The 27,459-nt window shown below is 39.1% G+C and overlaps 1 protein-coding gene and 1 pseudogene across 10 annotated transcripts; both read right to left on the reverse strand.

Annotated features, from left to right (window-relative positions):
• Positions 1–1,908: 1,908 nt before the first annotated feature.
• On the reverse strand, positions 1,909–25,962 carry LOC113073981 (dual specificity testis-specific protein kinase 2-like). Of its 10 annotated transcripts, XM_026246682.1 has the most exons (12): positions 25,834–25,957; positions 23,624–23,855; positions 23,114–23,218; positions 9,603–9,869; positions 8,893–9,086; positions 8,063–8,184; positions 7,004–7,052; positions 6,036–6,185; positions 3,504–3,671; positions 3,328–3,411; positions 3,134–3,220; positions 1,909–3,001 (listed from the first exon to the last, which is right to left on the reverse strand). In XM_026246682.1, the coding sequence occupies exons 4-12, from the start codon at positions 9,652–9,654 to the stop codon at positions 2,900–2,902; spliced, it is 1,008 nt and encodes a 335-aa protein (XP_026102467.1). In that variant the 5' UTR covers positions 9,655–9,869; positions 23,114–23,218; positions 23,624–23,855; positions 25,834–25,957; the 3' UTR covers positions 1,909–2,899. The 10 variants fall into 10 exon arrangements, with proteins under 10 accessions (XP_026102467.1, XP_026102484.1, XP_026102475.1 ...); XM_026246699.1 differs by lacking the exon at positions 9,603–9,869 and having other exon boundaries at positions 23,698–23,855; XM_026246690.1 differs by lacking the exon at positions 9,603–9,869.
• LOC113074039 (beta-1,3-galactosyltransferase 1-like) lies at positions 25,304–27,336 on the reverse strand (annotated as a pseudogene).
• Between the last annotated feature and the right edge of the window lie 123 nt (positions 27,337–27,459).

A 27,459-nucleotide genomic window follows, 5' to 3' on the forward strand; every position in this document is an offset into this window, starting at 1 on the left:
ATAATTTCAAATACCTGTTAGCTATTTGAATATATTTTAAAATGTAATTTTATGCTGTGATGACAAAGCAGAATTTGCCAGTACTTGAGTCTTCAGTGTTGGATGATCCTTCAGAAATAATTTTACTATGTTAAGAAACACTTTTCGCTATTATCAACGATGAAAACAGTTGTTCTGCTTAATATTTTAGCAGAAAGCGTGATTATTATTATTATTATTATTATTATTAATTATTATTTTCAGGATTGTTTGATTAATAGAAACCTCAAAAGAACATAATTTATGATATAAATTAATTATATAAAACGGTAAACTTTTTACTGAAAAAGAAAAACTGAAAGCTTTCTGAAAAATCTTACTGACCTCAAACTTCTTTCCACATACAAGCAAATAAAGGTTAATCATTTTGTTAAAAAAAAAAATAATAATAATAATAATTAAAAAAAAAAATTATATATATATATATATATATATATATATATAACAATTTTTCATATATATATTTTTTTATATAAAGGTTGACGTTTTGCTTCTTTTACCCAAACGTGTCACTGCAATAAAATAGTGAATTCAGTGCAGGTAAGTGTGAATCATATTAGACACTGCCATCTAACGGGCAGATTGCGTCACTGCTGTTTCCGCAAAAGGGTTTCAGAACCTCATTTCTAGCCTAAATGTCTCTGCATTTTTCAACAAACTTATGAAATTTATTCGTTTCTCTACTTCCTCTTTTGAGCCTCATGAGCGTCTGATTTGGAACACTCTGCAAAGGTGTCAACACCATCTGTGTTGGTGATTATTTTTATCTTTTCATTTTTCACAGAGCTTTCTGCAGTGCGTTATGGGATTGTGTTCTGTGTGGAGAAGGAACAGTATGCTCCTCTTTATCTGCACTCAGTGTTTTCTGGATGATGATGTCTTTGTTCAGGATGCTTCTGTGTGTAATGGTCACATATTAGATTCAGCCAACAGAAACGGAGACAAACATGAGCTTGGCAGAGAAATTAACTTTATCCAAATCTGATCTTGTAATGTTAATTTTAGTATTCCAGTCATCTATGACCATCGCCATAGGAATAATAACATTAAATGGTGGAGTTCTGCTCCCTCACTACTATAAAACTTATAAAACATGAAGCTAATAAAGCAATCACTGTTCAACAGGTGATCGGTAACGCAAACAGACTTTAAAGTCCAACAGAAGAAAACCCAGTGTTTAATTATTCATTCACATCTATTCTGTGTTTTGGTACAGCTGGAAACAAACAGGCCGTTGTATAAACTCCAAAAGCACCAGTCACATTTTGCCACGTTGTTTACAGGTAAAGGACAAAATGAGGGGTTTATAAAGTCGATGCCTTCTAGAAAACAGACAATGATACAACATTCATCAAGAGTGATTTCTAAGTGACTGCTGAGCTCTGAAAATGACTAAAGACGTTTCCATTATAGAGTCTGTTCAAACTCTCAGGTTCGTTTAATCTGATGTAGATAAAAGTTTTAGGCGTGTCACCCGAGTCATTAATTCAGTAGCCCAGGATCACACAAAGAGATTAATCCCATGATGCACTCTTTGTCATTCATGATTAGTTTAATTCATTTGCATTGAGTGGTTTGATAGCAGACGCCACAAAGAACCCCGATTAGCATTGGGTATCTTAAGAGTCTACAAAGTTGCCAAGTAACCAGACATGAAAGTAAAGCGCATTGTAAAATATACTGTATGATAGTGACCCAAATGTTTCTTACCTTACTTCATCAACTTCTATCAAGCAGAGAAAAGGACAGTCCAACTTTTTTTAAAAGGTTTTTACAGTCATTTTTCAGTAGTTTTTTTGTTTTTATAAAATCCCGATGCTAATAGTACACTTCCTGTGCAAAGAACTATATTTATAAGACAAGACTAGTAGATTTTCAATGGCTTTATTTGAAAAAAATAATACACAACACTCACATTTGCTTCCTTCCTGCTTTTTATATCATGTACAGTATTACAAAAACACTACAAACCACAGAAAGGTTTACAGACATCCGGCCTTTTTCAGAAACATGAGTTTAGCGTGACACTTCTCACCACAAGATTCTCGAGCTTCTGCTTTGAGGCACAGAATAGAGATTTTGTTAAAGTTAACTTGAATGCAGTCAGAAGGCAATTCACAGGCTTCGAAAATACGATGATTAAAAATTTAAATAACAGCTAAGCAGTACTTATTAAAAACACAATTACCAAGAAAAAAATATGAACACATAGATATCAACAGTGCCAAGTTATGAATTTGAAATTGGTTAGAAATATTTAAAGATTACTGAGTGTTCGTCACCAAATTTGTAAATAATACTACAGCTGGATGGTCTTGGAAATATTTAATCTCAAATTTCTTATTCAGCCATTAATACCATAATGTGTCCAGAGAAATAGTTAGTTGTCACTTTACTGGAGTCGGACCGGTGCCAGCTCACACTTCTGAGACATGTGTGAGTATCGAAATTCACAACACATGGCAAACAAGTAAACTAAAAGTGTTAAAACATGAAATCTTTTTTTTGTTTTGATGTTAAAGAGAAAAATGATAAGGTTTCACAAACACTAGTAGCTGCCGAGTCTTCAGCTCAGAGTGGAGACCAAACCACAAGTGAGTATTTGTTTATGCATCAGTTGTTTTCAAATGAAGAAGTACTCAAAGTACTCTTCAGTTTACAAATATGTCACTTTTCTAAGTCAGCAATACAAATTCACTTTTTTATTTGGGCAGTTGGTACCAAAATAAATGGCTTTCTCTTGTACAATTAAATTTAATCAAGTATCGATATACTGAAATCTACAAAAATATTATGTGGTTGTTTCCCAGACACTGCCCCACTTGCAGGGCTGATGGGATACCAGAGGGTGTGCCGCAGATCAGCCTGTGGTGAGATCATTGTGAAGACACGCCAAAGTCTCAGCGATTTCACCCAGCTCGTCTTGTAACTCTGTGAAAGAGGGTCTTCGGAAAGCCTCTATCTGCACAAGAAACAACAAAAGTCAATGGTAACATGTTACTTCCCTTTCCAAAGGGTTTGTTCATTTTTAGGCAGAACTGAAAGAGGAAATGTGTGTCCATTTCATATCCCAAAAGGTAACAAGGTCACTTACCAGACAGCAGCTGGCTGCCAGCTCCAAAAGACGCTGAGGACACCCACTGACCATTTTCCTGAATGCTGACACGTCCAGACCATAGTCCTGCAACACCCACAACCATAAACGCATACAGGGACAGTATATAATCATTTGATTCTGATACCGCATGTTATATTTTCAAAAGCGTCAATAATTCTATTTATATTCACCTGTGTTCTTGGAAGGATTTCTGGGTCTGCTGGGACCCTAGCCAGAATTTCACACAAAACAATTCCAAAAGAGAACACATCCACCTAGCGTTACATAAAGCAAAATCAGTAGGTGAGAACTAGAAAATGCTTTAGAACATCGCGTTCATAAGAGCACAATGGCGTAGAGTCGTTACCTTGCGGTCGTATGGCTCCCCGCGCAGCATCTCAGGGGCCATCCAGAAAGCAGAGCCCACAAGTGAAAGCTTTCGGTCCTTTGCAGGAAGTTCAACCACCTCTCGAGCCAAACCAAAATCAGTGACCAGAGCTTCTCTGCCTCTCGCTGTCACCCTTATTAGACAGTTCTTTAGGAGACACAAACAGGTTTAGATGCAAAATAAGTATTTTAGTTTCTGTGCACTATTACTATTAGTTAAGTCTCAGTATAATTTGGTCAAAAAGAGTAAAAACAGTAATCTTGTGAAATATTATTACAGCCATTACTCCAGTCTTGTCAACTTTTTAAATAACGAGGTCATAATTTATTCAAATATATCAGATATAGACATTAAAACAACATTAAATGTAACATTTTCACACAAGCATCTCGTGAATGTGTTTTTCGTTTCTACCAAAAGGGGGAGGCATATACTAACAAAGTTAATACAATCGCCCACAAAAACTCTTACAAAGCCTTTTCGAAATTTGAATTCATTGTCTAGTACCAAATAACATCTCCATACGGAAGACAATTACATTGAAGTTTCTAAATAAGCAAACCACTAAAGTTTGAAGCTGTGCTCACTGGCTTGTTCGTGGAGTTTTTGTGTGAAGGTAAACTGGAAAATAAGCTTAATGGCATCTAAATGCAATGCAGATAAAGACAAATGTTACATACAAGCAAAAATAAGATATTTGACTGCCTTTTTTGTGGTTCATTATCTGTAGCCTTCTGAGAGTAATGTGCCTGGTGGCTGAAGCAGAACTCCCAGGCTCAAATGAAAGCACCATCTCTGTTTAATGAATTATTCAGCTGACCCTGTACCTCGCCAAAAGGGTCTGAACCGCCTACAGTTCCTCTCCTCCATCTCTGTCAACCCAGGGGTACCAGTATGCAATGTTATACATCGCTTTCAGGTTGAATGGTCCCTAGTGATGACATGTCACGCTAGGAACATGCAGTTTAGTATTACAATTCAGTTTAAAGAAAAATTATTGAGGGTGTAATACAAATGGTCTGTTATTTTAGCAGAAAGTCAGATGAGGAGTCATCGAGGCTGACCGGAGTATGGGGAATCCAGGTACAACAGAGATGTTACATAAGACCAGTGGGACTCTTGGAGCAAAAAGTGCTGATGGATACAACAGTAAATAGAGTTCAATCTGGATTGAATTAAAAAACTCAGCTAAGCCTCCATCCAAAAAGCTGACCTATGATTATAGGACTAAGAAAACTCCAAGCACAGCCCTGAGCCTAGAAGACTCCAAATTTAGAACAGTACCTCATGCATATGCCAAGTGTTGCAACACCCTCTGGCTGTGCAGCTAATGGGTGGGTAAAAAAAAAAAAAAACATTGAGGTTGTTTGATTCCATATGATGGGAGAAAATAAAGTCATTGGGGAATTCTATTAATAAAATTATAATAATTTGAATAATGTATTTCTAGCAATTATTTATATATATAAATATAATATGAAAATGACCTCAAATAAAGAAAAATAATTTTTTTTTAACTCCAGCTACATGCCAAGTCTCAATTTCATTAAGTTTAACCTAATATACCAAAATGACTATTCAAACAGATAATAGAACAATTTATACTTTTATTGAAATGTTATTTTTTCTTAATTCAATTATTAAAATAACTGCTGACAAACCATAATGAAGTTGTGAAATTATGTGTGTGTATATATATATATAATTATATAAAAAAATATTTATATTTTTTACAGATTTTAGACATACAGAGATAAACATTAAACATTACATTAAATGCTTTAATCATACTGTAGGAGATGTTATATCGTGTAGTTCTGTGACTCTTCAGTATATGAACCCTTTAACTGCCTCTAAATTAATGTTCCAAATATTAGTACTTAAAACAATAAACTTTGATAGCTTCTATTTTCTGACACAACTTCCCACATTCATACCAACTTCTTTGTTAAATGCTAACTTGCAGCACAGTGGAAACCAATCTATGGTCCCATTAACTGATGTGCTCGACGTCATGGTTGTGTAAATCGTGTGGCTGGCATTTTTGTTTGCTCATTGTTCATATCTGTATGGCTGACAAACAGGCAGTGGCACAGAGACTAAAAATTAAAAGGGGTATAGGATCTACGGGCCTATACATTGTTTGTGCATTTCACATTTTCAAATGAGATAGGAAGGGTTGGGGAGAGAGTGTGTATGTATTTAATAAGTGACAGACTGAGAAAGACAGAGTGGGAGAGTTTATTACCATCACAATGGACTGGCCTTGTTGCCTCGCTCCTCACCCCAGGTGTGATGAGCACTTGTGTGAATCCTGGCAACCAATGACACACTCACGCAAGCATCTATGTCTGTATTTCTCAGGGGAGAGTTCTACATAAGACTAGGCAACCATTGTCTAATATCTGATGATTGCTCAGAGGAACTGTATATAAACCATTTCACACTGCACTTCTAAAGCGTTTCTCAGTTGGTCACAAAAGACGAGTGGGACTGAGAGTCCTGCTGTACCTTAGAGTTCAGATCTCTGTGGTAGATGTTCTTGTAGTGGAGGTAAATCATTCCTCTGGTGATGTCTGACGCCAGGTCTACTTTCTCCCTCCAACATAGAGGCACATCTTTCCTGGCCAACAGCTCCTCTAAACATCCTCCACTAACATACTGTCCAGACAAACACAGTCCATGAGAGAAAGAAACAAACATACACTTTCACTTTTATTGTTATTGTTAGGTGCAGAGCTTAGCAATAAGGATCTCTCTGGGGCAAATGAAATGAAATAAGAACACTTTACAATATGGACCCATTTGTTAACATTATAGATGCATTAGATAAGATACAATGAGCATTATATAAGAAGGTTTTTATTAATCTTTGTTAATGTTCCTGAAAATCTAATTGTTCATGTTAGTTCACAATGCATTAACTAATGCTAACGTTTGATTTTAATAATGAATTAGCAAATGCTGAAATTAACATTGGCTAATATTAATAAATGCTGTAGAATTATTATTTATGGTCAGTTCTTTAACTAATGTAGTTAACTAATGAAAACCTATTGTAAAGTGTTACAAAAAATTAATAAATAAAAACAACATAACACTGGTATAAGCTTATTGTTCACTCTTTGGCAGATGAAACAGCTGTTTTTTTAAATTTATTCAAATTCATTTCTCCAAATGATTTTAGGTAGTTGAATTTATATTTTTATATATATATATATATATATATATATATATATATATATATATACTATTGTATTATGTAACTACATGAACATGCAGTATACAAAATCTTAAAAGGAAAGCAGAAAAAAATCCTTATTGTTGAGCCCATCAAATTGTACAGTTTCAAAGCGTCACATGTTATTTAAAAAAAAAAAAATCTAATTGTACAATATAATCCAATGCATACAATAAACTCAAATTGCAGAAAACAAACAACAACTTGATTTTGAGGTTGAGAAAAGGGGAGATCTCACCTCCAGAATTGGATACAACTTGTCCTCTTTGACACAAATACCCAGATACCTGGAAAACGAGATGTGGGAGGTTATGATCCATTCCCTAAATCTGCCTAAATACAGTCCAAAGCCCATCATTTGTCAAATACACAATTGAACAAAATAATTGTTGGTTACAGAAAAATAAAATGTTCAGATGATGTTCAGGCTTTTAATCGTTTAACTATTTTTTTTAAAACTAACATAACTAATAACATTAGAGAACCATGAATGAGTGAAGCAGTGGATATGGGTAAACGTTATAGGTCACTGTGTCAATGGTGACCTCGGGTAGTATCTGTCACATTCAGTAGTTCTGTTCATGGGTTAACATGAGAATCATCTGTAATGGGGTGATGACTGCTGGCATTAACTGGAAAGTTGTGATAAATAAACACTGCACATTCAGTTTTGTATTTGATTGCTTAGACAAACACACGTCATAGTGCAAGATTAAAAGCAGTATAAGAGCTCTGTGCTGGAAAAGGCTAAGGGTGACTTGTAACCTGTAGCAGTCTTGTCACGATCCATCAAAATCTAGTATGTACATCTCTACAGGCATTTGGAAACACATACTACTCTTTCTTCATTATTACTGTTTAACTGGTTTTGAATACTAGTAAGGGCAAAAAACCTCTGAAATAACACAAATGGAAGTTTGGAAATGACCAAAAATAAAAAATATCTCATATTGTATCATCTTCATAGTAGCCTATATTTGTCTAGATAACCAGCTTCATGAGGTGCATTCTGGGATACATTTTAAACACTATCAGACAATTCTGTGATCAAATTCACTAATATCAATGAACAACAACAACAAGTTTTGCAGAGAAACTGAAACTAATTGCAAACATTAAAAAAAAATGTAAAAAAATACAATGCTTTAGGTTAAAAGGTTTTGAACAGATTCAGTCTGATGTGTCCACACTTTTGACTGGTAGTGTAAAGAGAGTATACGTATAAGCCTTCATGAGAATGGAATGTGTAATAAATAAAAACAAAAAATAATTTAAATGAGTTAACATAGCGGGTTACCTCACTATGTTGGGGTGTGAGAGTTTCTGCAGAAGGCTGATTTCTCGTACAATGCTGTCCTGATCAACATCATTCTTATAGATCTTTACTACCATAACCTTCAGTGTGGTATTGTGGGTTACCTGAAAATAAATCCAATAAAATGACAATAAAATGAAAAAACAATTAGAGAAGAAGGCAATGAATCCTAAAGTGATATTAAAACATTCCTTTCTCCCTCTAAAGTACAGTCAAATAAAAAAAACCTTCCATGTTGATACACAGGAAGGAACAGACTGCTGGAATGGTTGAGCTGCAATCATCAGTTATGTAATTTACACAACAGGGACTCCCCAGGAGCACATTTATGGGTGTAGTGTAATGTGGCACAAGGGCCACCTCAATCTGGGCTTAGCTCTAAAATATGTCCCAATTAGTAGGACTACAATACTGCACTGTATGAGTGCCATTAAGACATCACTCACACACACCGGGAGACCTTCTACAGAACAATAGGTGATGAAAAATCCTTTTCCATTTAGACTGAATTTGTCACACTGCTTCATTTTTTCTATATGATAGATTTTACTATAAAACTTTTTTTGATATAATTAAGCAAAAATATTATTTAATAAAATATTTTATTGTGAAAGTAACAAAATAAATCAATATTCACATGAAGTCAACATTTTAGACCATTTTCCAACAGCCAATGTGTTTAAGCACCAAGGAGGAAAAATCTGTCAAAATCTCTTAGCACTTACTGTACATATATTATTAAATGCATATTTAGAATAAATATTATTACTTACAGATTCAAGTCATCAGATTCAAGATATGTTGAGTGTTACCTTGTAAACTTTTGAGAAGAAGCCACTGCCGATCAGCTCATGTGTGAAGTTCTCCCAGAATTCTAGCTTGCGGACGGCTGTGCGTAGCCTCTGCCAGCGATCCACATGGCAGTATGTATCAGAAGACTCTCTATACAGCGTCGGGCTGGTGGACTCAGACGAAACGTCCACCTCACACATCTTAGAGATCTCCACTGAGAACCGAACAAACAAAGAGTTGAGAAAAACACCAAAGCTTTCCACAAGAAGTGTTTTAAACAATTCAGAGTTAGAATACGATGTTAAAAAGTTACAGCAATGACAGAAACACACTTTAATAATCATTTAAATCAAATTATTTGTAAAATCAATTATAAAATATTGATCAAGCACAAAACTTTAAACATTAGTAGCTGGTTTCTGAAGGAAGCAGTGTTTATATGAAGCGAAGCTCACAAGTACTCGATTAGCTCAATGAGTAAGAAGGCTCTCGTCTGTCACGGCGGGGAATAAAAGGGGCAGAATAAGGATCATTTCAAACACTTTTTCCCATGGAACAGGAAAATAAATATTTTGAAGAATGTTCAGCCTGATCGTTTCCATAGAAAAAAAACTTACATTGACCACAGACAAAATGGATATATTAAAATAATAATAAGAATTTTCATTTTAACAGCCTGATGCAGTCGGTAGCATGGCTTTTGAACAATGCAATAATCATTTGTGACCACCTCCATGTGTCAGTGGATCAGCAGCAGCTAGTGAGGCTAGGAAAGTTCTCATCCAGCATCCATATGATCAGCACTGGTGCCCCCCAGGGTTGCGTTCTCTCCCCACTGCTCTTCTTCCTCTACACCAACAACTGCACTGCATAAGACCCCTCTGTCAAGCTCCAGAAGTTTGTAGATGACTCCACACTCCCCTCACTCAACATCATGAGCAGCACTGTACCAACAGTGGAGTTATTAAGGTTCCCGGGTACCACCATCTCTCAGGACCTGAAGTGGGAGTTTCACATAGACTGAGACACAGCAGAGGCTTGTACTTACTTCATCAGCTGAGGAAGTTCAATTTTCCACAGGAGCTGCTGATACAATTCTACTCTGCAGTCACTGAATCCGTCTGCACTTCTGGTTCACTGGTACAACCCTCCTAACTCTCAAAGAACTGCACTCATCAAGAGTGAGTAAAACAGCTGGTCTCACACCCAGGCCACTTCCTCTTTGAAGTGTTGCTGTCTGGCCAGAACTACAGAGCACTGAGCACCATACGGCCAGGCATAAGAACAGTTTCTTCCCTCAGACAATCCATCTCATGAACAGTTAACTTGGCAATAAACATGTAAAACCCAACAGTATTTATAAATTTATTTATTTAACACACTATACTGTACTTATTATTTATATGTTCTTTTTCAAAAGAACATTTATTTTTACATAACATACCTGTACATGCAAATTCCATCTTTTGTGTATTTTGCATATAGTTTATCTTAAAAAATTAGTTGAATATTGCCATTTCCTATTACTTATTCTATGTGTCTTTCACTGTCATTCTGTTTGTGCTGTGGAAGCTTCTGTCCCTATAATAAATTCCTCATATGTGTAAACATACCTGGCAGTAAAGCTCTTTCTGATTCTGAATAAACTACGAATGAAACCAGTTACAAATTTATTCAAAATATCTGATGACAAGTCGGTTGAGATGTTACCGAATCGCCAGGGAAGTTTCACTTTCACTTTCAATACTCTTGGGGTTGAAGTATTATATGAATGTGTCTCTGAGGGAAACGGTCTTTTTTTCATTTTCTTTTCATCTTGCCTCTGTAAAATGCATATTGAATAATGTTTATCTGCTTTGTTTACAGTGGCAACCAAGGAAACACTACATTGCTGCTGCTCCATAAGCGCCACCTACTGTCAGAATGAATTTGTGTTTTCATTCAGCATCTGCTGGTTTTGTTTCATTCAGATGTTTCTATGTACTATATTTAGTTTCACACAGCTAAAGTCAGCCTATTATGTTTTTGCTTCAGATTTCAAAATTACAGTATGCAATCCAATTTAAATCAAAAAATGCTCTTGCTGCATCTTTGTGTGAATCATGATTAAAATGCAGTGTTTTTCTCTAATTTTAAATGAAGAGCACAGGCAAATATTTTGTTTATATGAAGAGATTTATTTTATTTACTAAGTATTATTAAGTATTATTTATTTAATTTGTTTTACATTTTCAGTTTAGTTTAGTTATGTGACATATTTCAATTTCACAAAGAAATGTGAATCATTTTGTTTGAGAAATAATAAAAGGACAACTTTTCATTTATACTTTATCTTAAATCTCCTTTTGTTTAAAAAAACTAATTGTGAGAAAATCATATTGTGAAGTCAGTATTCTGTAGCGCAATTGCATCATGAGTTTATTGAATTGTTACATCCCTAATATACACTAGTAGTACAGTTTAAATGTGTGGGGTTTTAAAGACATTAATACATTTATTTACCAAGACAGCAATAAATTGATCAAAGGTAAAGACATTTATAATGTTTCATGTAAACATTTTTCTAAATGCCCTTTTTTTGAACTCTCTATTCATCAAAGAATCCTGAAAAAGTACTGTATAGTAAATTTCATCAAAAATATTAAGAAACAAAACTGATAATAATAAGATGTTTCCTGAACACCAAAACAGCATAAGGTATTAGAATGAATTCATGCCATTTTAAAATATATAAAAAAAACTGTTATTTTGAATATATTTCACAGTATTACTGTCTTTTTGGTTTTTACTGTATTTTGATCAAATAAATAAATCCTTGATGAGCACAGGAGACGTCTTTCGAAAACATTTTAAAATCTTACCAACCACAATCATTTGAACAGCAGTGTACTTGTGTATACGGTGGTGTCTGAAATCTAAATTCACACAGGATATTTGCAACATTTTATAAACACTGTCAAACAATACTGTGGTTTTCTTGTGAGGCTGAGCAGTAAGTTGAAAAACTGCACAAATTCAGCCTCTGAAAAAGAACAAAATAGAGCAGAAAAAATAGACCATAGAGCATAACTCTACTAAAACAGTAATCTTTTAACTTTATGTGATGTGTCATCACTGTGTAATATCCAATAATACACAATCTACTGTCAGTTTACACTTTGTCTACGTAGATTCTGGAGTCTAGACCCTAGTTTGCAACTTAATGCATCAGTTTTTTCATGTTTGGGAGACACAGAATAAAGCAGGGCATTGAAGTCAATTGGGACTATCATCACTGGCCAAAGATGATAACAGGGAACAGCACAGAGTGGAACAGTGAATACTTAGAAAAAAGTGCATTTCAAATATCTTTAAACATTTACCTCTCTCATTCAGTCATAATTAGGCTGCACGACTGAATTATGAACTGGTAAACGACAAACTGATCACAGAACATGTTTGTAAAGCTGTAAATGTTAACTGTTAAAAAGCAACGTTATCAGCTTTTACGACTAAACATTTGCAAATAATGTTGTACTGGAGAATCTGCACAAATAAAAGTCTTAGGGGCCGTTCACATATCGCGCCTAAAAACGCGTGGAAAACGCTAGGCGCACCGCTTTCTCCTTCTTCCCAAAGCGCTCTTACAGTTGCGCCCCTGAGGCGTCTGCCTTTGCTAAGCAACCATGATGTGCTCTCTCCTTGAAGACGCGGAAATTTCAGCGATGGATAAATGGATTTGCAGCTCTAAAAATCGCTTGCAGTAGCTCTGCTACTAAATTTATTTCAAAATGGAAACGGAATAAATATTATAATTGAAACTAGGGGTGCTCCGATCACGATCGGCCGATCGTTAATGCGCATTTCGTCAGTAAAGCCGGTTTTCTAATCAGCGGTTAATTCCATCAGGTGTGTGATTTCACATAGAGCAGCTGTTATTACACAGAGCCGTTGTTAACTGAGAAGATGGGCCAATAAACGCTGAAAATTAACGTGATTTGCGCATCTTCTCTATTAACAACGGCTCTGTGTATTAACAGCTACTCTATGTGAAATCACGCACCTGATGGAATTAACCGCTGATTAGAAAACCGGCTTTACTGAGGAGATACGCATAACGATCGGCCGATCGTGATCGGAGCACCTCTAATTGAAACGCGGTCCATTAAGACTGCATAACAAGCTCCAGATGTTAATCTCTGCAATAAAATCCTATTCAGGACATTGTCTAATGAAATCACATACACATAAGACTAAGACAATGGTTGTCCTGTGATTTCGGCTATACTTGCCATAGACAGTAAAAGAAATGGACACAGCGACCCCATTGGAACTCAATTGAGACAAATGAAGCCCAGTTTTAGCGTTTTTTAGCACTTCCGTTTCTAACGCGCAGACTCAAACGAAGCTTGACGACGTCAGCAACCTGTCTGCCAGATGTAAATCTTCTAGTAGCTGTGTGTGCAAACTGCCATTGTTAATATTGCAGAGACGGCGAGCTTGAGTGGGGAGTTCTTTGGCGTGAGTGAGCAGGAGTAAGTATTCTGATTAATTATTTTGTATAGTATTTTAAAATGTAACGCCAGTACGCCATATTAAGTTAATTGCCTGCGAGCTTCTCCACCTGTCTGTACGGTAATGCGACAGAGAGCCGAGTGGTTATGACGCAATCGTTAGCCTATTTTTTACAAAAACTGTTTATACGGGGCCATAATGTAACATAGAAGGTAATGGAGCCCTTTATACATTGTCGTGTATCTTTAGAAATAAATAATGGACAAACAGAGTCTTTAAACGCCTCAGATGTAAAGTTATTCGCTGTCAAAGTGACGCCAAAATGAATGGGAGTCAATGGGAATGCTAACGCAAGTGAAGTTCTGCTAAAAGATGGCAGCCCCCACCCGGCTTCAACTTCCGGTCGAGTTCCTTGCCCCTTGATACTTGCATGTAAAATAGAGTGAGAAGCAACAGAATATCTTTTTTTAACTGAAAGTGCTGCTCCTCGCTGCTCGCTGAATAGAGCAGATGCAGAGAGAGAGAGGCGTGTGCGCGCCCTGGGAGAGAGAGAGAGATCATGCTCGTGCGGCACTACCGGAGAGTCTCAGAGACTAAATAAATTCTGTCAAAAAAAAGTCGCTAGATTTGTTGCTAGTCGCTTTTTAGGAAAAAAAGTTGCTATGAGGGTCTGGAAAGTCGCTAAATCTAGCGACAAAGTCGCTAAGTTGGCAACACTGCCCACATCCCGCTGAATGCTGCAGAGACGCTGTTCGGGAAGCACGTGACATAAAACGAAGCCAGCTATTGGCTATTCGCTACTTCTCCTGTTGTAGTGGCTGAGTAAAACTTCCGGTGGCTCATTACTGCCACAATTTGGTCACCGCAGATTTAAAATATGAACGAAATGAGCCGCTTAAGGCAAATAAGTTATTTAGCAACGAATCGATGACTAAATTAGTTGACAACTATTTTAATAATCGATTTTAATCGATTAAATCGATTCGTTGTTTCAGTTCTACCTAGAATGCAATCCTGATAGGACTCTGTTTCACTCAGTCTTTTTCATCTAGTGTTTTCTGGATTTATATCTAGAACGATAAATAAAATATAACACAAGGAACCTCCAAAAGTCAAAAATGTATTCGAGCATGCTTACAGAGTAGAGTAATAACTTTCAGAACAACATTTGACATCCATTGAAGCTTAAGTACATGATACATTTTGAAAAACAATAATACTAAATAATACAAACAGAACTTTGGCATGTTCTGGTTATTGCACCAAGGTGCAAAATTATGCACAATCCTACAACATGCTGATTTACAAGAAGAAAAAACCATGCTGGCCATCAGAGCTGACGTCTCAACTAGATATCAAGCATGCAAGCTGATTTAGTTTTAGACAAAACCACAAGTTAACACTGCAGTGTTAAAAATCACCAATCCAATGGGAACTCCCACTTACTCTCAGAGGAAACATCTACCTGTGGCAGCGGACATCTGGCACTGTAGAGAAGACTGAGGGTTTGTCAAATATGCAGGTCAAAAGGAGACAGTGACTTTTTAAGTTACACAGTGCGCAACACGTCAGAGGATGCCATCATGAGGCTACAAGCCGACTTCACACGTACACAAGAGGAAACCAACCCTCAACTTTTACAGGAAGTCTGGCATCGGTATGCAGAACTAATAAGTTAAGTAGAAAATATATATTACACAAAAATACTATAGATCATTTTTAATAAAAAAATTAAATACAAAATAATAATAATAAAAGTATTAATATATTAATACTTAATACTTAGTATTAATATATTAAGTATTAATTATTAATTAATAATAATAAAAATAATATTGCATTTTATTATTATTGCATATTACTTCAATATGCAATTATATATATATATATATATATATATATATATATATATATATATATATATATATATATATATTCATAACACTTTAAACCACCAAATAAAATTCACTTATTTTCTTTCTAGTAAATTAACTACAAAACCGCTGCTTCAGATCTTGTATAAGCACAAATATGAGAATTGTTTTTATCTAAAATGCATGATAATGCAGCAAGTGAGTGCATTGAGTTAATTCACATTATTTATTAGCCTAATGACTCTCCTCTGCAAGGGTCACAGATCTGTTCTTTGCATCAGGTAAACACTCATAGTTGATGTGACTCACTGATTATGCTGTGAATGTCATCAGTTTGCATTAGCGACCCATCAGCCTGCGCCATCTAGAGTTTCATGACAGAACTTTCTATTTTGTTGCTAAGACACTTCTTATTTTCAATTAAAGTTTTTTTCTAACATTTTTATTTTATTCAATACAAAAGAACAAAGAATGAAACGGTGATAGAATGAGGCCAGAACATGTTCAAGTCATGAAATTCACACCACTCACACTATGAGCATCTACGCACAACATGCATTTGTTGTTGTTTTTTTGCATTGTTTTTATCCACATCCTAACAAGTTATCTCTCTCTCTCCGCACATGGTTTCTCATGTGGCTGCTGGGATAAGTGTGAACTGCAGGGGTAGAAGCTGTAGTCTGCTCCGAACTGGATCTGTTAGAGAGAGAGCTTTGGCATGGCACCAGAGATCTCCCCCTCACATTCTCTCCCACTCTCCTTCTCCACACAGAACAACATTCAGCAACAGTGGCATACCACACATTAAAATGTCTTGCTGAAGTCTTTCTCTTTTCAATCTCTTGCTCGTCTTTACATTTTGAACTGGTCAAATTCACATGCGTGCATGCACAAACTCAATTTTCTTAAGTAATTTAGCTGTGATGAGTAGTTGTAATGAGTTTGTTAAGACTGGAGACTACCTGTCTGGGAAAAATCGATCAAAGGAACAGCAGGATAAATCAGGTTTTCTAACAATGACTCTGCAGAGACTGCTTTGTCACAATGATTTGCTGCTTAATATGCTTTAACTGCAAACAGTGACGGTATAAGCGTGATCCAGTGAAATGTTTATCTATGTATCAGATATTCTGAATCCTTAAAATTAGATCCTGTATATTGAACAGTACTGTTATATGATATATACACTATTGTTCAACAGTTTGGAGTCTTATGCTCATTAAGTCTACATTTATTTGATCAAAAACAATAATATTTGGAAATATTACAATTTAAAACACCTGTTTTCTATTGAAATATATTTTAAAATGGAATTTATTACTATGATGAAAGCTGTATTTTCAGCATTCATTACTCCAGCGTCACATGATCTGTTAGAAATCATTATCATATGCTGATCTGGTGCTTGGGAAATTAAAATCATTAATTGTTATATTTTTATTATTTTTAATGTTGAAAACATTAAAAATATTTTTGAGGAAACCATTTTTTTTTCAAGATTTTTTGATAAATAGAAAGTTCAAAAGTAAAGGTCTTTATCTGTCGCAATTTAATGCACCCATGCTAAATAAAAGTATCATTTTGTTTAAAAAAAAAAAAAAAAAAAGACCGGATATTTGAACAAGAATATATGTGTAATGGCTGCTGTTGCATTTTAAAATCAACCACTGCATATCCGGTTTGTAATCGAACACCGCTTTTATTTTATCAGAAGGAATCAGTCACTAATCAGATATTTCTTATGCCATGCATGCAACTGAACTCCAAACACATCTCAAAGTTTGATCAACAAACATCAGGCACTTCCTGAAATCATCTCAACTTCTAAGGTTTTCTTCTTTTTTTCTTTTTATATCCACCCTTATATCTGACTAATGACACTACATTTTTGTGTTTCACAAGTCTGTGCTCAACAAGCATCAACATCTACAGTATGATGCACTTGTGAAATAGTATAAAGACAAATAAGACAGTGTCACGGTAGGAAATCCAGTGTTTCCTCCGTGTCATGTTTTGTTATTGTTTTTGTACTTACGTTGTCTCCATGTGTTCGTTTAGTTGATTGTCATCACCTGGGTGTTGATTGTCTCGCTCCAGCTGATCGTCATCATACCTCTGCTACTTATACTCACCTCGCTCTCTCTCTGTTGTCAGATCCTCTCTTATGTCTCCACGTACAAACTGGATTACCGTCTTCCGTGTTTGTGTGCTGGTTGGATTCGTGTTGTCGTCCGCGTGTCAGTGTTCCGGTCTGTTCCTGGTTCTAACCATTGACCACCTTCACCTGCACCGCTGACTTCACCATCCCGCTCTTCGCACGCCACCGTAGACCTTCCTTGCCATTGCCAACACTCTGGACATTCCTTATCAATAAACAACATCTGATTGCCTGCAATTGCTTCCTCCTCTTTTGTCTGTCGTTACAGTAGGATCTGACCATCATGGAAGCAGCAGGCGATCGCTCCCCATCTCATCTCGAAGAATTTCTGCAACGAGCTGTGGGTCGTATGGATCGCCAAGACAAGGCGATAGATGAGATGGGTCGAGCCTTCCAAGCAATGGTGACGAAGGTGTCCGAGCTCGTTCTCCAGACGCAACAACAACAACAATCGTCACCCGCTGCGCCTCCCACGCCACCCACACCGCCGATCGTCTCCGGGGGGATTTCCCAGCCCGATCCACGCCTCCCCATCCCGGAGAAATATGCGGGTGAGCCAGAGTTCTGTCGATCTTTTTTGTCTCATTGTTCTCTGCACTTCGCCCTACAGCCCCGCACGTTCTACACCGAGGAAATGAAGGTGGCATTCGTCTTATCTCTACTTACGGGAAGGGCTGCCCTCTGGGGGACGGCGGTGTGGGAGAACCAAGACAGCTGCTGTGCCTCGTTCCACGCACTTTCGGAAGAGATGAGACGGGTCTTCGACCGCTCCGCCGCCGGGAGGGAAGCGGCTTGGCTTCTCACGGACCTACGTCAGGGGGAAAGGTCCGTTTCTGACTATTCGATTGAGTTCCGCACCCTGGCGGCGGAGTGTAAGTGGAACGAGGAGGCGCAGTGGGATCACTTCCTGCATGGGTTGGCTGACCGCATCCAACAGGAGATCCGCGCCGTCGAGCTCCCCACTTCTCTCAACAGTCTGATTGACCTAACCATCAGAGTGGAGAATCGACTCGATCAAGCCACCAGACGGAGGGGGAGAGCAGTTCTCACGAACAGACCGGAGGCCCAGTATCAGCGCTCAGATGTTGCGGTCAGCCCACCGGGAGATCTTGAACCCATGCAGGTGGGGCGAGCTCGGCTCTCCCGGGAGGAGAGGATCAGGCGGAGATCCCTGGGACTATGTTTATACTGCGGCAGTCAAGAACATCACATCCAGCGTTGTCCGGTAAAAGACCAAGCCCGATAGTAAGACGGAGGCTACTATCGGGTGGGATCTCTGCCAGAAAGACCTCTTCTACATCGACACTCCTTCCGGTGAGTCTACGGTGGTCCACCCACGCACTCGAGCATCACGCCTTGTTGGATTCTGGGGCAGAGGGTAATTTCATGGACTTCCAGTTCGCTAGTAAGCTCAACATTCCTCTCACCTCCCTCAAACACCCCATTGCACCCTTTGCTCTCAATGGACACAGACTACCAGTCATCACTCAGACCACCTTACCTGTTTCCCTCACCACCTCTGGCAATCATACAGAGGAGATATCATTCTACATTACGGACTCACCTTCATCCCCCATCGTTCTCGGTCACACCTGGCTTCAGAAACACAACCCCAGCATCAATTGGCGCCTTGGATCTGTGGTTAGCTGGAGCGAGGAATGTCATTTGTCTTGTCTTTTGTCTGCTGGTGTTAATGTTTCTGAGTCTGTGTTTCAGGGGGAAGCAGTGGATTTGGCTAGCGTGCCCGCGGAGTACCACGACCTGAAGGAGGTGTTCAGTAAGTCTCGTGCTGATTCTCTTCCTCCTCATCGTCCCTATGACTGTGCGATAGAGTTATTGCCAGGTACTTCTCCGCCTAAGGGCAAGTTATATTCTTTGTCTGTTCCAGAGACGGCGGCCATGGAGAAATATATATCCAGTTCTCTAGCAACGGGGTTTATCCGCCCTTCCTCTTCTCCAGCGGGGGCGGGGTTCTTTTTTGTGGGAAAGAAGGACGGATCCTTGCGACCTTGCATTGACTACCGAGGGCTGAACAACATAACGGTAAAGAATACCTATCCTTTGCCGCTTATGTCTTCAGCTTTTGAGAGGTTGCAGGGAGCGTCCGTTTTCACTAAATTGGACTTACGTAATGCTTATCATTTGGTCCGCATCAGGGAGGGGGATGAGTGGAAGACTGCCTTTAACACCCCTAGAGGCCATTTTGAGTACTGCGTTATGCCGTTCGGGCTAACCAACTCGCCGGCAGTCTTTCAAGCACTCGTTAATGACGTGTTGCGAGACATGGTCGATCTGTTCATATATGTTTACCTGGATGACATATTGATCTTTTCTTCGTCTCTCCAGGAACACGTGCAACACGTACGACGAGTGCTTCTGCGGTTGCTAGAGAATGGATTGTTTGTCAAGGCGGAGAAATGCGTTTTTCATGCACAGTCTGTTTCTTTTCTAGGACACATCATTTCGACTGAGGGTGTTCGCATGGATCCTGAGAAGGTTAAGGCTGTGGTAAATTGGCCATCCCCTGAGTCTCGCAAGGCCCTGCAGAGATTTCTGGGGTTCGCCAATTTTTACCGGCGTTTCATTCGCAATTTCAGCCAACTAGCCGCTCCTCTGACCGCCTTGACCTCCCCTAGTTTGACGTTCAGGTGGTCAGACGCAGCTGAGGCTGCGTTTGCCAAACTGAAAAGCTGCTTTGTTTCAGCTCCCATTCTCGTCACCCCTGATCGCTCACGTCAATTCATAGTGGAGGTCGACGCGTCAGAGGTGGGGGTAGGAGCAGTGTTATCCCAACGCGCATCCTCAGACGGAAAGGTGCATCCGTGCGCGTATTATTCTCACCGTTTATCTCCTGCAGAAGTTAATTATGACATTGGCAATCGAGAGTTGTTGGCAGTCAAACTTGCACTGGAAGAATGGCGTCACTGGCTTGAAGGGTCGGGTGTACCTTTCATTGTATGGACAGACCATAAGAATCTCGAATACATTAGAACCGCCAAAAGACTTAACTCCAGGCAGGCTCGGTGGGCATTGTTTTTCGGTCGTTTCGATTTTACACTTTCTTACCGGCCGGGTTCCAAAAACATCAAACCCGATGCTTTATCCCGTCTTTTTGAGCGTTCCGATCGTACTGCTACTCCCGAGCCCATTTTACCGGGGACCATCATTATCTCCGCGCTCAGATGGGAGGTCGAATCGAAGGTGTTGACCGCCTTAGAAGGGGTAACGCCCCCGGCTCGTTGCCCACCGAACCGATTGTTTGTGCCGGAGAGGTTACGGTCAGACGTTCTCCAGTGGGGTCATTGTTCCAGTGTTGCTTGTCACCCAGGGGTTAGTAGAACTAGATTTCTGGTCAAGCAACGATTTTGGTGGCCTGGTATGGCTCGTGACGTCCACGATTTCGTCTTGGCTTGTTCAGTTTGCGCTATTGGTAAGACTTCCAATCGACCTCCAGATGGGTTACTCTTACCGCTGTCTGTCCCTTCAAGACCCTGGTCCCACATTTCGCTAGATTTTATCACCGCCCTCCCGCCCTCTAAAGGCAATACGGTGATTTTAACCGTAGTGGACCGGTTCTCGAAGGCGACTCATTTTATTCCCTTGCCCAAATTACCTTCAGCCAAGGAAACAGCGGTAGCTGTCATTGACCACGTCTTCCGCATACATGGCCTCCCGACAGACGTGGTTTCTGACAGGGGTCCCCAATTTGTGTCCAAATTTTGGCGAGAGTTTTGTAAATTGTTAGGAGCGACTGTTAGTCTTTCTTCCGGGTTCCATCCCCAGAGCAATGGTCAAACCGAACGAGCCAATCAGGATGTCGAGAGGGTTTTGCGATGTTTGGTTTCCAATAATCCTTCGTCCTGGTGTCAGCAACTCTCAGTTGTGGAGTACGCACACAATTCTTTGCCAGTGTCATCTACGGGCATGTCTCCATTTAAGTGTAGTTTAGGGTACCAACCACCTAATTTTGTCAGTACGGAATCCGAGGTTTCGGTCCCCTCCGCACACGCATTAGTCCAGAGGTGTCACCGCACCTGGACCAGAGCTCGCAGAGCTCTGCTCCAGGCTAGGTCGCGCACCAAGGCTAAGGCCGATCGCCACCGGTCGAAGCCTCCCCGTTACGTCGTCGGTCAAAGAGTGTGGCTTTCTACCCAGAACATTCCTATGCGGTCCGTTTCTAACAAACTTGCTCCCAAATTTATTGGCCCGTTTTCTATTACCAAGATTATTAATCCGGTTACCGTGCGTCTTAGCCTTCCTCCGGCGTACAGGAGGATTCATCCCGTGTTCCACGTCTCCAAAATTAAATCGGTGATTTCTTCCCGTCTTAATCCGCCTGCTCCGGTTCCCCCCCCGCCTCGTCTCGTTAATGGGGAAACCACCTATTTGGTTAATCGTATTCTGGACTCTAGACGGAGGGGACGCGGTTTTCAGTACTTGGTGGATTGGGAAGGTTACGGTCCGGAGGAGAGGAGTTGGGTTCCTGCTCGGGACATATTGGATCACCACCTTATAGATGATTACAATCTACAGGTAAAGCAGGCTGGGAACGTCAGGTGACGTCCTAGGGGAGAGGGTACTGTCACGGTAGGAAATCCAGTGTTTCCTCCGTGTCATGTTTTGTTATTGTTTTTGTACTTACGTTGTCTCCATGTGTTCGTTTAGTTGATTGTCATCACCTGGGTGTTGATTGTCTCGCTCCAGCTGATCGTCATCATACCTCTGCTACTTATACTCACCTCGCTCTCTCTCTGTTGTCAGATCCTCTCTTATGTCTCCACGTACAAACTGGATTACCGTCTTCCGTGTTTGTGTGCTGGTTGGATTCGTGTTGTCGTCCGCGTGTCAGTGTTCCGGTCTGTTCCTGGTTCTAACCATTGACCACCTTCACCTGCACCGCTGACTTCACCATCCCGCTCTTCGCACGCCACCGTAGACCTTCCTTGCCATTGCCAACACTCTGGACATTCCTTATCAATAAACAACATCTGATTGCCTGCAATTGCTTCCTCCTCTTTTGTCTGTCGTTACAGACAGTACATGTGGAAAAAGGAAGTACTTTTGAGGCTATTATTTTTAGAAAGTCCTGTGCTGTTTTATATGAGAGAGACAGGACTGGGCCGTGTCTTTTGGAAGGAGATGGAGGGAGGAAAGCTATGTTTTCCGGTCTCACACCAAAGGGCAGGGGTTTTTTCAACTACGTCAACACGAGGGAACAGACTGAACGACATACACACTCATGGACAATAAATTGTGGACTAATATCCATCAAGAGGAAAGAGAACAGAATACCAGAAACGATAATCATATTTAACTATGGACTCTGTATGGGACAAACTAAAAACTACTTACATTTTCCAGTATTTAAGACCTTTCCTGAGACAACATCAAAACGCTAAATAGGTAATGAGAACCTTGACCACAAGATCCACAAGATCAAGAGCAAATCACGATAGATGATCTATGAACATCCATTCTTCATGCTCCTCTACATGACATGCTCAGTGTGAACCCACTAACTTATTCCAAGCCATACTGAGTCTAAAAGGTCTAAAACCTCTCTAATGAGCCAGACATCCCTTATTCAATCTAATATCAACACAGAAAACATGTTCTTCATTACACATGCAGGTGTATAGCAGCATGCCTTTATGGAAAACTAGCTGTTTCATGTAATCGCAAAACATTGATTAATTACTAAGCATTGCTACTTACTGCACTGGTTTAATACGTTATTCATGTGCATCTTGAGGTGGGTGAAGGGGCGGTCTGGCTGAGCTCACAACACAGATAAGCTGGGATGAGCCTATATGACAGATGCTATGAGGGAAAAGGACACACATAGAAGCAACCATGAACAGAGACACAAACACTGAGCTGTAACACAATTTGCAAACACTTAAAGACAGCACACTGAACCGATAAAGTGTAAAAAATAAAAAATGGCATGCACGCTGGGAGGAGAGAGAGAGAGCGCTCTGAAATAGTTTATATCTGTAGCACAAAACTGTCACAGCACACTGTCAGTAAAAATCGTATGAGAACATGAAAATGACGAGTGGGTGAGTGGGTGGATGGATAGAGCAAGATGCGATTAGTAAGCAGAAATTTTTTAAACATTAAATTCGCACGTGTAATTTACAATTACTTCAGAGTAACAAAAAAAAGTATTAGAACATAATTAAGATGCATAAAAACCTAGCAAAAAAAAAATCGCTTACTCACAGCTTACTCAATCGCTTTCTTCACCTCCGCTGCTGACTGATTTGTTCAGCGATCAAATATAATTGACTACAAACCTGTTCTATGCTACAAACACCCAAACAAGTTCTGGTCGGAGACAAGCCGGTGGCATCGCTTCTTGGAAGGACTCCATTTACCAATCACTCAGCCTCACATATAACGAAACCGACCTCCGTCAGACTGACGGCTTCTCGTTAGTTTAAAGCGGTCCATCCTAGATAAGAAATACATGTTTAATGGGCTGTGTGTAGTGGGAGCCAGTTGCCATGACGTCATAATAGTTAAGTTCAGCCCCACCCACCTGTAGGTCCATGCGTGGTTCAAGAGCAGTGAGTTGCTTACTCCGGTGGGGATTTTGATTTAGGGACTAGATTCTTTTGAATCTTTTACCAAATAAATTCGTGTTGTGGCCATTTGGGTGGATACAATTTTAACAGACTAAGTTTAAGCATCAAATCCATTTCTCTTCAAATGTCAACCCTTGTAAGATAATATACCACGAATTTAAGATTTTAAAAGTCTTTATGTTCATTGAAATTGTTAATTGGTTAAACATTCATAATTGTTCCTATTAGGTGTTTTGTTCATTTAAAAAATCGTGTAGACACTGGCTTGCTCAGTGATTGATTCAAAGCAAGAGATCGACGATATGTTTTGTTCACGAATGAAAGACATCCACGGCTCAGAAACACGCCTATGCTTAATCACGCTTTGTGGCTACGCGGATGTTGATCCACAGACACTTGTGAAAGCATGTTCACCGTGGCTAAGAAGCTCACTACAACTTTGTAGCTCTGACAATTTACTGTAATAATACAATATCATAACAGCAATATAATCCAACGCTTATCATCCAATATAATTAAACACCCTGAAGTTACTTTTCCATGGTGTGGTAGATGCTTTATTTATTATGTTTGAGCAGCTGATTTCCAGGCACAAACTGCACCACAGGCTGTACATGTAAAAAGAAAGCGATGACAGTGCTAATCATTTCTGCTTCATAAACAACTTCTCAAACAGTTCTGTGCTCTGAGCGGTAAATTTACTGGCCATGACAATATAGCAAGTATCTGGATGGTAAATATTAACCATTTTAAGAAATATTTTCTTATCAGAACATAACCTAAATATTCACTAGCGTTTCCCCCACTCACTATTTGTAGGGAAACTGCGCCCCCTTCTGTTTAAATCGCGCACCAGCATCTGAAAATGTACTAGAGCAAATCAAAATAAATTTTTTTTTTTTTGCTAAAGGTGCATACCTCGGTGGTAAATAACTTCAGTACAGAAAAAAAAGAGCCTAATGCTCAATCATGCTTTGTTCAAATAGTGCAATCTGGTAAATAAAATAAATAGCTTATACATCTGTAAGGACACCTACGATTTCGAAAGTGAAAGAAGTTACAAAAGGACACATAAAAAAGCCAATAAACTGTCTTTTAAACGTTGAAAACAGACTAAGGAGGTTGTTATTTATTTTAGAAGGGTTCACACTACAAAAAAAAAAAAAAAAAAAATCCTGAAAATAGCACAGCAGTATATCCTCCTCTTCAGGACTAAGACTGGAGTATTATAACCAACCCCTCTCCATTTCAGTGTCTTTATTTTTCTGCCATCCTCCAGAAGGCAGAAGAGTAAAATCACTATGAATTAGTTGAGTGGATCACAATAATTCAGGATTTTTTTATTTTTCTTCTTCAAGCGTTAAAACGTAATAATCTCTTCCACTTCCACCGTAACAATCTTCACTTCCACATTTCCTATTTATTTATTTACCTTTCCTCCCCTCTTATCTATATACATTTTTTCCCTTTTATTTAATTATTTTCTACATCCTACAACTCCTTGACAACTGTCTATCAACCTTTTTTTATAAGTGTTCTTGTCCCTTTCGGTGAAACAGTATTTGGTTTTCCCTTGCATGTTAAAGTGCTGAATCTCAATGGTGTGCAATCTGTTAAAGGAATGGAGAGCTACTAGCACATAACACACAAGTCAACACACACAAGTAAAAAAGATTCAAGGTACTTCAAATACAGTTTAGCTGTTTCAATTGTATAAAGGTATCATCAACATGTAATATAAGACTTCTGGAAGTCATGCCAAATGCGGAGAAGATTCTGTGGGTTAAACCCATTCACTATAATGCGCTTGGCAAAAGTGCACCTTTCATACTTAAGTCTGCGCACCTCAAAAAGATTACCAAGTCCCAGAAATGTTGTTGCATACATTGGTTTCACACCCAGGACGTGTAGGCACAACCCCACATAGACATCTTCGAGTGGAATTGGTCGCACAAATCTAGAGGCCCATGATATTTTTCTGGCCAGGTCAGTAGAAAAGACATGCAGCTCCAGACACATATGGAGGATACCAGGTGTCTGGGTAAAGATCCTCTGAGATATACCATTTGTTGAAGCGGTCCCTGTGAGGAACAGCATCTGAGATGACTGATCCAGAGATGTAGTCTTTCCTGGAGGACTCGCCCTGGTCATGCAGGTAGTCCACCAGGTAACGTACATTGAGAAAGATATCTGCATCGATCTTCATGGCATACCAAGCAACCTGGCAGTAAGTGGCTATCCAGTTCATAATCATCATCGTCTTGATTGTGAGATTATGGTAGCTGTCCACAAAGTCCATTTGAATGATGTCCCCATATTCCTTGCTCTCCCTCTCCAAGTGCTCCTGCAGTACTGGGTCACTCTGTACAGGCTGACCAATGACAAACAAATGCAAAACGGTCACATGAGGAATCAAGCCATCTTGACCCCATGTCCTTCTAATAGCAGTCCTCGCCTTTGTGTCTTTGAGAGTCACTGGGATCATAAGAACCAGGAAAGGACTCTTCTTCTCACACAGTTCTGCTTGGTTCAGAATGAATCTGTATGTTGATGGTGAGATCACGTCATAGAGCTCTTTGGGTGTTGGAGTCTTCATCGGAAGAAGTGTTCTGTTAAAAACGAGGATAGCTACATATGTTACTAACCCAGCTACAGCAAAGCACGTTAAAAGTTTATATCGCGATCGTTTCCACATATTTAAGAATAATAAACTGCCTCACTAACGTAAGGGAAAGTTACGAAACTTTAATGTCATGTTCGCCGTTATATTGCCTGAGACGCACGCACACGCTTGTTTATCAAAAGTGCCCAACCCTTCTCGAGAGGTCTTGAACAGCTCGGATAAGGTTTTTTTTAAACGTCAGCTATTGAAAACCAACTGCTGGTTTAAATAAAGCAACTTCCATTTTCTATCGAACATAAGTGGATATACGCACGAGCTATTCTATGACGGATAATTACAGTAGGCTATCTTAAACATTTTACAACGGGGGAGTGTGTTATTCTGAGTTGCCAGATAACTATGGGACAATCTTCCTCTTGTGGTTTAATGGCGAATAACTCCTTAGGAGCATTCTGTGGGACATTCAAAAAAGCGAATGAGTGATTTAATAAATGAGAAAGGAGAGACGTTTGCTTGGTTTTAGTTTCACTACTATATATTTCGTTTCTGAATTAAAAATGATAAAGAACCCGGCACAAATACAAGTAAATATCCAAACCGTCTCCACCCATGTAAGCGCATTTGTATCTCCCAATCTGGCAACAAAAATGTTACTAGGAAGCATATTGTTGCACTTTGATTGTCGACAGCCACAAACGAAACGTTAATTACAAACATTTTCGGAAGTCATGAAACACGCACATTCAAATTAAAATTTGCAGAACTAAAATAATACAGCAGCAGTTTGTAAAATTGTAAGTGTTACATTTGGCTCGTTTTGAGTGTCCAAAAAAGCACACTACACGTGA

This window comes from Carassius auratus, chromosome 5 (genome assembly GCF_003368295.1).
Source record: "Carassius auratus strain Wakin chromosome 5, ASM336829v1, whole genome shotgun sequence".
Classification (NCBI taxonomy): Eukaryota; Metazoa; Chordata; class Actinopteri; order Cypriniformes; family Cyprinidae; genus Carassius; species Carassius auratus.

Bases quoted from the DNA above. Each gene is read 5' to 3' on its own strand.
- LOC113073981 (XM_026246685.1), bottom strand. From the start codon at position 9,654: ATGAGAACTTTCCTAGCCTCACTAGCTGCTGCTGATCCACTGACACAT. The intron at 7,053-8,062 runs GTAACCCGCTAT...CTCGTTTTCCAG, and splicing joins TCACACCCCAACATAGTGAG to GTATCTGGGTATTTGTGTCA. The intron at 3,002-3,133 runs GTAAGTGACCTT...TTTCTTGTGCAG, and splicing joins TGGCAGCCAGCTGCTGTCTG to ATAGAGGCTTTCCGAAGACC.